Source organism: Lemur catta, chromosome 13 (assembly GCF_020740605.2).
Source record: "Lemur catta isolate mLemCat1 chromosome 13, mLemCat1.pri, whole genome shotgun sequence".
NCBI lineage: Eukaryota > Metazoa > Chordata > Mammalia > Primates > Lemuridae > Lemur > Lemur catta.
Window position 1 is genome coordinate 65,795,453 of NC_059140.1, and position 14,703 is coordinate 65,810,155.

At 37.1% G+C, this 14,703-nt stretch overlaps 1 protein-coding gene across 5 annotated transcripts in view; it reads left to right on the top strand.

Moving 5' to 3' along the window:
- Nucleotides 1-14,703, top strand: part of RCBTB2 (RCC1 and BTB domain containing protein 2) — a 40,324-nt gene that overhangs the window by 4,218 nt on the left and 21,403 nt on the right. For 2 of the 5 annotated variants that reach the window (XM_045566643.1, XM_045566645.1), the window contains exons 2-6: nucleotides 3,252-3,350; nucleotides 5,759-5,856; nucleotides 6,228-6,292; nucleotides 11,467-11,622; nucleotides 11,855-12,005. In XM_045566643.1, the coding sequence (XP_045422599.1) occupies nucleotides 6,251-6,292; nucleotides 11,467-11,622; nucleotides 11,855-12,005 (349 nt within the window). In that variant the 5' untranslated portion in view covers nucleotides 3,252-3,350; nucleotides 5,759-5,856; nucleotides 6,228-6,250. The remainder of the gene's footprint in view (nucleotides 1-3,251; nucleotides 3,351-5,758; nucleotides 5,857-6,227; nucleotides 6,293-11,466; nucleotides 11,623-11,854; nucleotides 12,006-14,703) is intronic. The other 3 variants (XM_045566644.1, XM_045566646.1, XM_045566648.1) reach the window with 2 other exon arrangements.

Consider the following 14,703-nt stretch of genomic DNA (forward strand, 5'->3'; position numbering starts at 1 on the left):
CATGGGAACCATCACTATCCCATTGACTTTTACATGGTCTGGAACTTATTAACACACTGATACTGAAAACTGTGTGCTGGTGTCTTAAAAGACATTGGTTTTATTTACTTTCCCATTTCTTTGATTGTAAAGCATCATCAAATGTGTTGCCCAGATGGGAGAATTTGTTAAAAGCGTGGAGTTCTATATTGCAAGAAAATTTTTTTTCATACATTATGTTTCTCAAGCATAGCTGTAGAGTTGACCTTATATTATCAAGTTGAATTTAAAAATACTTAACATTGGGATTTCTCTGTAGAAATTGCTTGTTTTTCACTTTTTCTTCTGGGATCACTTCTAAACAGTTATCAGCATGTAGAAGCTCCTGCTTAACTGCGAAATATCTGCTCTTAAAGCCTACCGTTGGGTTGGAGTAATGTGGAAACAAGCCCCTAAGAGCTGGATATTCTTTTGCTCTTTGTTATTTTGTTTTCTTTTTTTATTATTTGCTTTCTGTTCAGTGCCTACTGCAGGCTCTAAACCAGTATTTGCTGAATAAATTAGGCAAATGCATGTTATGTCCTATAATCGGCTTAACTCATTATTTAGGTCAGAGGTATTACCAAGTAATGTGACACATTGTGTAGCAGATACACTTATTAATACTGATTACTTTACCAACACCAGTATGTTCACACTGCCTATTATATACTTTGTACAGGGAAATGAATTGTTTGAACTGGTCTGTGTGAGGATTAGAAACAAATATGTTTATCACATTATTAAAAGATTGTCTTCTTATTCACTGGTCTTCAACTGTGTAGTTATTAAGAGTGTAGAGAAAACTCTCAAAACACAATATGTAAAAATAAGAAGTTATCTGTCCTACACAGAAATAATTTGAAAATAAATTATTGAACTATACAAATTTAGGAAAACAGCTGAAATAGAATATGTCATGCAACAGATTACCTTACTTGATATAGTTTTGGCCTTGAAAAGTTAGTCTTACAAAAACTCGAACATTGGCCCTCTAATGTCCAATTTGGAACCTCCAAAGGCAGAGATCAGTGGCAGGAGCTTCTGCTTGGAGAAGATACTTATCCTTCCATTTTCTATTTACACTGCAGGGCTGATATCAGTACAGTAAGATTCTGTAATAACATAGTTTTTATTGCATTTAAACAAAGTGAGGAACTGCATAAGAAACTATTTTGCAAAGCACAAAGTGCTTTTTAATGTGAATAGTTAACTATATATGTATGGGCTGAGTCATATATCCCAAAACAAACATACAAGGGAAAAACTAATAAAATAACATATAGTAAGATAGATGATCTTACTATCATTCCATAGAAAGATCACATGGGATGATCTATGCTGTTACACTGTCACTAAGAAGATCTTCCCAATACAGATGTCAGCCTCAGCCCTGGCTTTATAAGAAACAGTGCCCTCCTATGCAGAAAAGGGAGAAATTGGTAAGCAGATTAACACCAGAAGTAGAAAAGAAAACACACTTTTGACATTCTAATACACTGTTCTTACATGTTTCTTTCTATTTTGGATTTTTCTTGCATACAAAATAATAGAAATACTACTTCTTGGCTTGTTATTTAGTTATCTTCCTAGGATATTGATAAAATTTTTATTTTGTAGATGTCAAAAGAAATTATGAGTTGTCATTATCAAACCTTTATTGAATTTCTGCCCCCCATGGTAAAGACAAAATTAGAATGGTGGAATTCTGATTCTAAGAATTTGTTTTCTTTAAACATTGGGTAACCTTATCCTCCCATACTGAGATGATTGATTTAAATTTTGAAAACTATTTTGTCAGATGTAAAAGGCATAGCATACCAATTCATTGTTTAAATTACGTGGTACCTTTTGTCTTTGACATTACTTCCATCAACATTTTTCTATGAAAAAAAAATCCCACGAAAGTCTAGCTGCACAAATGTTGGTATCCATAAGATATTAAAATAGTATTGTTATCAGATAGTCTACCATATGTATCGTTCTGTGACTTAGTGATTTTTGGTCAACATTGTTTTGGAGATTTACCTGTGTTGATTCTAGATAATTTATTTTAATTACTGTTTAGTATATATACCACAGTTGATCAATTCTGTTTGCTATTTCTTGTTTTTTTACTGTAGGGAACAATTGTGTACATATGCTAGAGTTCATTTAGGCAAGTGTTTTTCAAAGTATAGACGTGACTTATTAGTGATCTTGAAATTATTTTAATGGGCTGAGATCAGCATTTTCTTTTAAATACAAATAGAATAGGATAAGGTAGGTAGAATAAAATAGCATAAAGTAGAAAATGTAGAAAAGAAGATCCACCAAGCATCTCATGTAAGATGGGTAAAAATTATGTTCTGAAATTTTTGTTTCAGTTACATATATGTATCAAAAAGGATTGAAAGACACTGCTGTGATCTAAACATTGTTGAGTTGTTCTCTAAAGTGATGGTACCAATTTACATTCCTTGCAGCAGTGTACAAGTGTGCCATTTGATCTACATCCTTACTAGCACTAGATATTGTCACCTTTTAATTTTTGTAGATCTGATGGATGAGATCTGTCTTGTTGTGGTTTTATTTCCATGATAAATTCCATGGTGAATCTGAGTATCTTTTAATATGTTTGTTAATTTTTTGTTCTGTGAATTTCCTGTATCCTTGGCTCATTTCTGAATTGTGTTTTTTATCTTGTTCTTATTGATTTGTAGGCATTCTTTATATATTAATCCTTTGTCAACAGTCAGTTGTGTAAGTTGCAAGTATCTTCCTCTATTCTGTGGCATATTTTCCCCATCGTTCAGATTTACCAATCTTTGTGGTGTATATTTTCATGTCTTATTTTAAGAAATCTTTCCTTGCTCTAAGGTCATAAAGATATTTTCTATATTTTCTTCTTAAACTTTGAAAATTTTGCTCTTTTTGACATTCCATTTGGGTTGTTTTTTTATTTTCTATGTTGAAATCCTGTAGATTAAACTCTTTTAAGTATGTGTTTTTTCATGTTTCAGTGTACAAATTGTTGAAACTGTCTCCCAAAACTTATATAATGTTAAAAGTTATATTTTATAATTTTAATGCTTTTATAAAAGAGCACCTCTATTGCAGACTTTTCAATAATAGAGCTGATATAATTCTTAAACTGTATTTTTCTCAGATAAATAATGAAATATTAAATTTGCAAGATGGTATATACTTTTCCTTTTCTCTAATGGAATTTATTTATGTATTTATATTTCCAGTCACATTAACTTTGTCCTAGAAGACAACTTTACAAGGATCTAAAAGGAACAGGATTAAAGATGACCGAATGCTTGGCTCCAGAAATTTAAAACAATCAGGTACAAATGTTTTTGGAGGGAATGTTCCAGCCAGTTCTGCAAAATAAAACTGTTTGGAATGTACAAGGAAAAACTTAATATATCTATGCCTGCAATACAGTGGCAGGTCTAAGAGCAAGGGCTTTGGAATCAGTCTTGGGTTCAAATACTGGCTCTGACCCTGAGTGGTTGGTGGCTGTTGGTCAAGTTACTGAAACATGTGACTAAAATGGAGGAAGTGATAATTCCCATTTCATTTGGTTGTTAGTGTAAGGCGCTTAGTGCTTGGCACAGAGTTACTGTTTATTTTTACTGTTATTATCGTTGCTGTTGTTATTTAGGATACACATTTATCACATCATGGATGTGGTTTTCTGTATGTACATTATGGATTTTTTAAAAAGTATATATGGATATACTACTGCAGTATGATAACAGCTTGGTGAAATCACAGATAACTGAGTAACTGGAATCTCCATACGTATCACATAAACTATATTCCTCAAATAACGCAGATTGGGGGAGCTAGTTTTCTCTGTTACGTATGCATCACATTGAAATCATGTAAAAAAAGAATAAGCCAACCATTTTTCACGAAGCTAGAGAATTCAACAATTTATTTTATAGTACTGTACAATAGTAATTAATCTTGAATCATTTTTAGATCCTTTCTGATCAGCAAACATGAACTTATGAACTTATGTTAATCTTATATTTCATGCTAATTGAGTCTTAGTGAATGTCATTTCCTTGAATGTGGTCATTTCCGTGACAAACACGCAGTTGAGTCTTAACCTGCTCAGTCAGATAAACAGAATGGCCTATTTTCCCACCATTCTAATTTTAAAGAGTTTAATTGTACTTGAAATTGATAAAAGACACTGAAAAGAGTTCTTTTCCTACTTAAAACCCCCAGATTAGTGTTCCATTATCTTAAACATTAGCAAGATTTCTCTTCTACTAGGAACAAAGGGGGCTTAAAGTGGTAGAATGAAGGAAAGTCACCTTCTATTTGGTCCCTTTTTCTTCTTTCTCTTCTCTTCTTCTTTCTTCTCCCTCTCCTCTCTTTTTATTTTTTTTTTTCAAGTAAACTTAGGAGCAGATATAGAAAAGGTATTTCCAGTTAGGATGGGGCAAAAGAGAGGGATCCTCTGTAGAGACAGACTCCAATATATAAAAAGCTGTATTCTAAGGATGCTGTCAGTGAATACATTGTGTCCTACTCCGGGCCACATGCTATGGGGGTTATAGCGATGAAAGAATCATGGTCCCTCTCCTAAAAAGCTTACAAATTTATAGGGAAGATAAATCATGTAGGAATAACTATCACATGAGGCAGAATATGAAAAGTGCCATTAATGAAGTTTTTTTAAAAAAGTGCTGTGGAAAAATACAGAGGAGAAGGGGTCCCAGCCCTTTTGGGTAATCAGGACCCAGGTTAATGTGACAGTCATGCAGGGTTTTAGAGGAAATTAGGATTTTAACAGATCTGTTAGATATGTGTAATAAGTATAAATAAAGTATGGCAACATATGTTTTTATATTGTCAACCAGATGAAGTTGCATAAATTTTTAGGTGATCCTCTTAAAAACAAGCATATCTTTTTTGACTTGTTTCCAAACATTAGAAATAATGATTTGTTATTAATTGCCATAGTTTTGAGTCATAATTATTCTGAATATATTATTCCTCATATTCTGAGAGACCTTTTACAGCCAAAGGAAAAAAATATTTTCAAGGGCATATAAAATATTGATAAGGGGACTTGGTGGTTTGTGTCTGTAATCCCACCACTTTGGGAGCCAGAAATGGGAGGATTGCTTGAGGCCAGGAGTTTGAGACCAGCCTGGATAACATAGTGAGACCCTAGCTCTACAAAAGAAATTTTTAAAAATTAAAAAAAAACCCACATTGTTAAGGAACACCATTAAGACTTGACCTTATTTTGATTATTGTTTTTATCTATCACAGGTCTCTAACTCTACCACTGAAAATATCAGATAAAATGTTCTGATGTTAGTACTTGAAATATGGATTGTATTTAAGTAAATAGGACCCAATCTAACATAATTATAAAAAGCAACATTGTTGAATACAGTTCTGTTAAATTGCTTTTGGAGGGACAGAACATATTTTATTTATATTTATATTTAGTGATAAGATAGTTAACTGTGTAATAATGATTGAACCACAGTGCAGACATACTGCATATCTTCTAATAGGGCTGCACCTGCTGTTATTAATACTTCCACGTGGTAGAAAACAGTCATTGTGGAGATGGTTACGAAGGCAAATCACTCAGTGCTGTGGCTGCATACTTGAGGGCGGTTGTTTCAGATTTTTCATTAGAGTCCAGTATAACAAAGCCACATTCATTCATTCATCCTTTCATCCTTTTCATTCATTTCTCCTTTTTGCTTTTTTCCAGCTTAGCAAATCATATATTCTTCAGTGGAGCTGAGAATTGATAAGTCTGCTCTTCCCAGTGATTTGGAACTTTCCAATCCCAGAGAAAAGTTGACCAAGGTCTAAAATTTATTTTTCCTTATCTATAGGAAGTCAACTCTGAAATGAAAATTGTCTCCTCATTTCCTTATGGATTTAAGGACATATATATATATATATATATATATATATATATATCTCCTCAGATTACTTTTTCAGACCTCAGCAGGAGGGTTCCCATAATAGGCCAACTGGTAGTTCCAGAATAGTGAAAACACCTTTTGGGTTTTATAGCTGTGAATTCTCATACCTAAAGCTTAATTCGCTTATTTCCCCTTCACCATATTTGAGCTTAGCTTATTTTCTCTGTTCATTAGAAATAAAGTAATTTTAACCTGCCTAGTTTCATCCAACATATGGGATCCTGATTTTACCACATACTTTTTCCTCAGGGACTGCACAGGACTGAGTCCATATGGAAGAAGAACTTCCTCTTTTCTATGGAGAAAGTGGCAAGGTTAGAAAAAAATCACGCCCTTGGAGGGAGCATGTGTATTCTATCGCATGGAACATACTTCGTCAAACATCTGTTGGTCACCCAATAGGAAAATCAATGAGACAGTATCTGTCTTTGAGGGGCTCACAGTGTAGTGATTGAGACGCCAACAGATTATTATTATGGGTATGCAGAATGCTGAAGGGGCCAGCAGGGAACTGATCATCAGAGGGGCAGAGAAAGGGGTCCCAGAGATGGTGAGGATGGATGAGAAGTGCAGACCATCCCCTGCACTCACAGATAGGGCTTGCCTGCAAAAGACTTTGAGTTGAACAACAATTATTCCATTCCCAGAGATTAAAAAACAGTTATAAACTACCTAATCTTAGATGATATGTTCTCAGTTCATCATAGGCATTCTTTAATTTCTTCCTTTTCCATCACATCTGAACATTACAGTCAACTAGCTTCAGTCCAGTGTCCAACTGATGGTAAAAGTTTCACATCTTGCAGCATGCATATTGATTTCCCTCTGGTCTTATTTTATTACATTTACAAAATATCTGCTCATCACTATGAACAGTTTCATATAAACTATCGCTATTAACGTATTTGTTTTCCATTCTTATTTAATAAAATTAGGTCAAAATTCAATTAAAGATATAAATAATTATACAAAGCCGGCACAGTGTGCCAAGATGGCAAAGCTTCTGAAAGCAAGCCATGGCATCATCATGTGCTCACTTGAAGTGTTCGTTTGTGAGCCCTCGTAGGAACGTCCAAAAGTAGCTTACAAAAGTAATGTATAGAACCTGAGAGTCTTATAAAATGTTATTAGAAAAATTTCTCATTTTTCCTGGGAACAGATTTTGTAAAATAAAAGAATGGATTCACAGAATCAGCAATGAAATCACTTTGTTACCTACGAAGTGTTATAATGCTAGGAAATCCTCAAAAGGGAGGCGTTGGTATTTTTCTTAAGAAATTTTTGTTTTTTGCTAGGCATGACTAACATGTCATTTCGATTCCATGTATATATGCTGTTTTAAATTTAATTGTGACAACTTGATAGTTGTCTGTAATTAAATGCAGTTCAGTAATCCACTTGATTCTTTGTGTTGATGGAGAAGCATGGTTGTACAGGTAGCACACTCTCAAAAGACTGATGAGATACAATTTTATGGCAGATGTATTTCCGTAATTATGTTTCCCCTGAGCTAATGTTAAAATTTCACTATTTTTAATTTCCCAAACAGATACCAGGTAGAGGTTTTGGAGGTGGCTTGGATTGGAGCGAAGTAGTAAAAGAAAACGGGCCTGGGTTAATTATCACCTAAGGTAGCGTTATCTGCAGTGAGGAGGGTTACTTAGGCCAAACAAGGACTGTGAATTCCAGGGACATGATCTTAATGCTGAACAATACCAGGCTCTCATTTCCCAGTAGTGCTTTTGTTCCTCATGCAGATTTTTCTGTTGCCCATGCTTGGCCAGTTCCTTACTTGGCAGTTGTGCATGGAGTGGATTGGGGGCCTTCTGCAGAGACAGCTGCTGTCATGCTGCGAGGCTGCAGCAAGGTGGAGGCTCCTACGGGGGCCTGCATGTGTGTGACTCTTTTATACATTGTCTCACAAGCGTGCTGGTCAGAAAATGTTTTTTTCTTCTGTGAACAAAGATGCTGTAATTCCTTGAGACTGATACCGGTTGAGTGTCCTTTATCTGAAATGCTTGGGATTAGAACTATATTGGATTTTTTTTGATTTTGGAATATTTACATTATACTTACCAGTTGAGCATCCCTAATCTGAAAATCTGAAATGCTCCGATGAGCATTTCCTTTGAGCACAACCTTTGAGCTTCATATTAGTGCCTGAAAAGCTTACATTTAGAGCATTTCTCATTTTGGATTAAGGATGCTCAACCTGTATTAAATATCTACTTCAAAAAAAGTATAAATACATGTATTTTATAAATTGTCATCAGTTCCCTATGTAATAGTTTCCCCAAAGACTTTAACCTCCAACAGTCAGCCTTCTGGCAGAGATTTAAAAAGCAATGTATTCACATTTCCTTGTACTTAGGTTATATTATAATTTTTTTCCATTAAATTGTGACCTCCTTGAAGGGAATGATTATGTTTCATTTTTATATCTTTAGTTTAATGATACTATTAGATCTGTCATGCGTAGCATCTTTTCATAAAATGTACAGATTGGAGGTTACATTAACACACACACATATTGGAATCCCAGTAGTCAGTAGAATCACAGGCGGGACAGTAAAGGCTTTTGTACACGTGGACCAGGAAGAAAGTTTAGAACTAATGATTGGTAGACAAGTGTTTAAAAAAGCTGGTTGGAATTTACAACTTGATTCTAGGCAGCCTAGAAATCACTTGTTTTGTAGCAAAGCAGGATGAAATCCAAAATCTGCTTGAAAGGAAGAAATGAGGTAGTAGTCAAACATTGTGTCTTGCCACCTGCCTTGCATGTGGAAGGCAACCCACGGTGGGAATCATTGCCCTGTTCCTTAAGGGCTCTATGGGAATAGCCAAAACCCTGCAAGTGCAAGCAAACATTAGTGCGTGTCTTTTGGTGTTGCCCAAAAGATAATAGAAAGTGTTATTCCTGGTGCAGGTTTGTATGATCCAGGTGGCATCAGGAAAGCTCAGCCCTAGTTCAGGCTCTGCCCCTCACAGGGTGATGCTATTAGCAGGGACAAACTGCTTAGCTTCTATAACAGTTTCTTAGGGTTGCTGTAACAAATTAAATAACTATAATTAAAACAACAGAAATTTATTTTCCCACAGTTCTGGAGGCTAGAAGTCTGAAATCAAGTGTCCTCAGGGCTGTGCTTTCTCTGAAGGTTCTAGGGAAAATTTTCCCAGCTTCTGGCGGTGGCTCCTGGCAGTCATTGATGTTCCTGGACTTAGAGATGCACGAATCCACGCCAGACCTCCGCCTCCATTGTCACATGGCTTTCCTCCCTGTGTGTCTCTGTGTGCCTCTTGTCTTCTTATAGGGACATTAGTCACTGGACTTAGGGACCATGCTAATCCCATATGATTTCCTCTTATTACATCTGCGAAGACCCTGTTTCCAAATAAGGTCACTATGAGTTTCCAGGTGGACCTGAAGTTTTGGATTTTAGGGGACAACCATTCAACCCATTATAGCCCCTCTTGGGCTTTCTTCAGGTTTCTCCCCCATAAAATGACCTTGAAAACTTTTTAGCATGGCATTCAGGAGTTCCATGAACATTAGTCAAAGAAGATAGAAACCAAAAAATTGCAATAAAATTGCAATAAAAAGCTGGTGGCTCAGCTTGTTTCTGCTGTAAGTTCAGTGGTCATTGGGACAGCTGTTTGACGATTTTACTCATTGCAGACCTCACTTTGGATGCAAGTTTAGGATTGTTAGATGTGATCAGAGGGAACTTAAAAGTTTGAGACTTGATAACAGAATAGTGTTTGACAACATGGCTCAGGTGAAGTAGAAATGGAGAGCACTGGGGCTGTGAGTAGGGATTGGAGGGGCGAGAAAATTGGAATGTCTTCTTCGGGAAGGAGTCACAGAGGATGGGATGGACAGGAGGGCTGTGCACCCAGAAGTGAGCCACCCATTCAAACGTTCATTTGTTCATTTCACCAACACAGGTGTTTACTGTATTCTTGACTCTATTCAAGGGACCAATGACATGGTGGTAAAGAGACTCTGTCTCTGTCTTCTGAAGGATACTTGAGGGTCTCTGAAGGTGGCCCCGGAGTACTCCACAGTCGTCAGGATGGGGGAGCCTTGTAAGTCCATGGTGTGGACTTGAGAAGAGCAGAGTTGCTGACTTGTGGCCTCAGATGTCCTCTCCTGACTCCAGAGGACAAGTGCTCTTTCAGACCTGTAGAAAATAAGTAGCTGGGCCACCCAGCTCTGTACCAGAACTCATTCCTAGTAGGGATGATTTAATAGCTGATGAGAAAGAGCACCCTTAGAGAACCTTTGCTCTTTTAAATTAAGCATGAGTCTGGTGATTATTGTGGAAAATGGCCAAACATAGCATTTGATAGACATTTTGGCTGTTTATGCATCTTATTATAATAATCACCAAGATTTTTGAAAGTTGAAAAGTATATAAGTAAAAATGCCTCCAGTGTAGTAAATAGGTAAAAACTGTCTTTTCAAACAACTTTATAATGTGCACATTTAGTGCTCTTGTGGGGTGCAGATGCTCATGAAGATATGCTGTGACGGGCTTAATTGTGACCCTCCAAAATTCATGTGTTGAAGTCCTAATACCTAGCACCTTAGAACGCAGCTGATTGGAAATGGGGTCATTGCAGATGTATTTGGTTAAGATGAGGTCATTAGGGTGGGCCTTCATCTGATATGACTGATGTCCTTTAAGAAAGGGGAAAGTTGGACGCAGAGGTACGCAAAGGGGAAGACGATGTGAGTAGACGTGGGGAGAAGCTGGTCGGCCACAAGCCAGGAAGGGAGGCCTGGAACAGATCTTCCCCTGACAGCCCTGAGAAGGAGCCTTGCCTTGATTGTGGACTTTCAGCCTCCAGAACTGTAAGTCAATGAATTTCTGTTGTTTAAATCACCTAGTTTGCCATACTTTGTTACGGCTGCCCTAGCAAACTAGTATATACACTTTCTAGGTGTTTCTTCCTGCCTCTTCCCCCAAACCTTAAGTGGGGGATGGGGAAACCCACCAACCTCTCAAACGGAAGGTCAGGTCAGGCTTGCCCATGAACTGAAACTTTGGGACCATTTCCCTGCTGTCACCTTCAGCGCTGTTCTCTTCCAAGGATTTGTTTTATTAAGACGCAGGCAGCAGAAGAAATGGCAGTTCTCTCTCACACACTGTGTCTCTCTGTCTTGCTTTGACAGCCAGCCTAGTTTCCACAGCTACGTTTAAGACATAGCCAGTATTTAAAGCACTCACTAAACAGTCAGCTCCCCAAAGTTCAGCTTTGGCTGATTCCTGAGTCCTTGAAGAAAATGAATAGGGAGACCTGGTTCCACCCAGGCCCCTGGAGCTCAGCGGCTGCGGGAGAGCAGCGGGCACGGAGGCGACGCCTGCAGCCGTGAGAGTCCTCCAGAAGCTCGCAGGCCATGCCAGTCCTCTCCCACAGAAGGGAAGGGGCAAAGAGAATTTAACTTTGGATTAGTAGTCTCAATGTATATGTTTTTCCTTTTCAGCCAGTACAGGCTACTCTGTCGTCTTTGAAGATGTTAGATGTGGGCAAGTGGCCAATTTTTTCCCTTTGTTCTGAGGAAGAACTGCAGTTAATTCGTCAGGCGTGTGTCTTTGGCAGTGCTGGCAATGAAGTTTTATATACTACGGTCAATGATGAGGTAATTTTGAAGAAAATAATTCAGCCACCATATTTTTAGAAATGGATTTGCTAAATTGAAGATCTTGGGGGAACTAAGGAATAAAGGTTAAAAAAAAAAAAGCATGGAAAGTAGATTCTTATTTGTTGCCTAAATGAAGCAGTTTGCTTTAGGAAGATGGTGCCTGTTTGGATGTAATTTATAGGTTTGTCAGAAATAGAACTGCTTGAACTAACGGTGGTTTGTCCCACAGATTTTTGTGCTGGGCACGAACTGCTGTGGCTGTTTGGGGTTAGGTGATGTCCAGAGCACCATTGAACCTCGGAGACTGGATTCTTTAAGTGGCAAAAAGATAGCCTGCCTCAGCTACGGTAGTGGTCCACACGTTGTCCTTGCAACAACAGGTAACAGGAACGCCATGTAGAATTTCAGCCATTGCTTTATTTGTTGAGGAATAAGACTAGGACCACCCTTAAATTGAGAATGTACTTTTTGATTGGGCAAGAGTTTCTGGCTCCGCCCTGTGAACTTGACTTTGCTTTGGACAGTATCAAATGGGAATATATCTGAATATCAGAGTAAGATAATGTAGCAGATGGAATCTAGCAATTATTGGCATTTTAGATGTATGAGTGATGGTGCTATAAACCCAGTTAACCCCACTGAACTCACTGTGGACTTTGGCAAATCTGCTTTTTGAACTTTAGATTCCTGATCTATGAATTGAGAGACTAAACCTTGATTTCAACATCCCCCCTCCCTTTTAGCATTCTGTGAGTCTTACACTAAATAGTGACTGATGGCTGTAGTTGCAATTAGTAGCATAAGGAATTAAGTATTTTTTGGCTATTTCATAAATTCAGACTAATAAGATATTAGAATTAAAATATACCTTAGAATTGTCCTTAAGCTTAGTATTCATTATATTAGTATTCTTTAAACTGAAAATAAATTTTATAAATACTCTTTTATAGATTTATTTCACATTTAAAAATAAGTTCTAGGGATTTTTGGTTTCTACTAACAGCAGATTAGATTATTTGGATCACCTCTTTACCAAAAACAAGTAAAATTCTATATAAAATATGTTTTAAAAGTTTTCATGAAGGTAGCAAAGCACTGACAAGGCAGAAAGAACTTATAAGACCAAATTTAAAAGATTAGAAGGGAATGTGATGCTACTTTTGCCTTAAAAGGATCTGCCTACCCACTTGAACAGAGCTGTGGTTTGGATACACTCAGGAGGTGAGGGGTTATGAGTCAAAGTCCTACTTGGCAGAGAGTCTAGAAGGCCTCTCAGCTTAGGCTGGGACTGCAGAGGCTACACTCCCAAGGAGAGGATTAGCCGCTTCCTAAGGATTGACAAGAATTCCTTGCTCTGAGCAAAGCAGGGAGGAAAAAAGAAAGAAAAGAAATAAAATTTCTCCCCAAGAGTTTGTAACCATGGATTTTTAGTTTAATTTACATCAAATTGGATGGTCCAAGAAATCTTAAGCCTTGAATTTATTAGAGGTCCTGGAATGGCAGTGCCTTATGGGCACAATAATAGTAAATACAAATTCTTTCTAGAGCAAGTCACCTTCATCCTAGGCCTGAGGGAGTCACCCCAAATAATTTTTCTTTTTTTAAAAAATTTATTTATTTATTTTATTATTATCATTATTATTTAGAGGCAGGGTCTCATTCTGCCACATAGGCTGGGATATGGTGGCGTGATCATAGCTCACTGGAACCTCAAACTCCTGGGCTCAAGTGATCCTCCTGCCTCAGCCTCCCAAGTAGCTGGCACTACAGGTACCTGCTGTCATGACCAGCTAATTTTATTTTATTTTTTTAGATATGGATGTCTCACATGTTGCCCAGGCTGGTCTTGAACTCCTGGGCTCAAGCCATCCTCCTGCCTCCTTGCCTACTGGGATTACAGACATGAGCCACTGTGCCCAGCCTCCAAATAATTTTTCAATGGCAATAAGCAGCACATAGTCAAAGATAACCAGGTGTACAGTAGTCCTCCCTGATCCATGGTTTCAGTTACTTGCAATCAACCATGATCTAAAAATATTAAATGGAAAATTCTAGCAATAAACAATTCATAAGTTTTAAATCTTGCACCATTCTGAGTAACGTGATGAAATCTTGTACCATCCCACTCCATCCCACCTTGGATATGAATCATTCCTTTGTCCAGCAGATCTGCACTGCCTATGCTACCTGCCCATTAGTCACTTAGTAGCTATCTGGGTTATCAGATCAAACTGTCACGGGATCGCAGTGCTTGTGTTCAAGAAACCCTTATTTTACTTAATAATGGCCCCAAAGCGAAAAGAGTAGTGATGCTTGCAATTTGGGTGTGCCAAAGAGAAGCCATAAAGTGCTTGCTTTACACAAAAAAAGAAAGTTCTCGACTTAATAAGGAAAGAAAAAGAATCGTATGCTGAGGTTGCTAAGATTTATGGCAAGAATGCATCTTCTATCTGTGAAATTGTACACAGTATTACTGTAATTCATAATTGTTCTATTTTATTATTATTGTTGTTAATCTCTTACTGTACCTAACTTACAAATTACACTTTATCATTGGTATGCATGTATAAGATAAAACATAGTATATATAGGGTTTGGTACTATTTGCAGTTTCAGGCATCCACTGGGGATCTTGAAGCATGTTCCCCAAGGGTAAGGGGGGAACCACTGTACCAGGAAACAAGGTACCGTGAATGAGAACCAGCAGAAACAACAGTCAGCAAGAACTGATTGCTAAACATCAGATATTAGAATTATCACACACCTATAAGATAGCTATAAGACAGCTATATCTATTGTTTGAAGAAATAAAAAATGAGCTTGAAGATATCTACAGAGATCATAGAAGATTTGAAAAAGACCCAAATGAACAATATAATAGTATGTAGTAGCTTGAACATAGCAAAAGAGAAAATTAATAAACTGGGAGATAGAACAGAAGAAATTATTCAGAATGTAACACAAAGAAACAATACAGCGGAAAATACAGGTGAAATGAGTTCATACTGTGTGATTCCACGTAAGTTTCAAAAACAGGAAAAATGAAATTCTTTTATGTAAGATATATTTGTGAGGGGT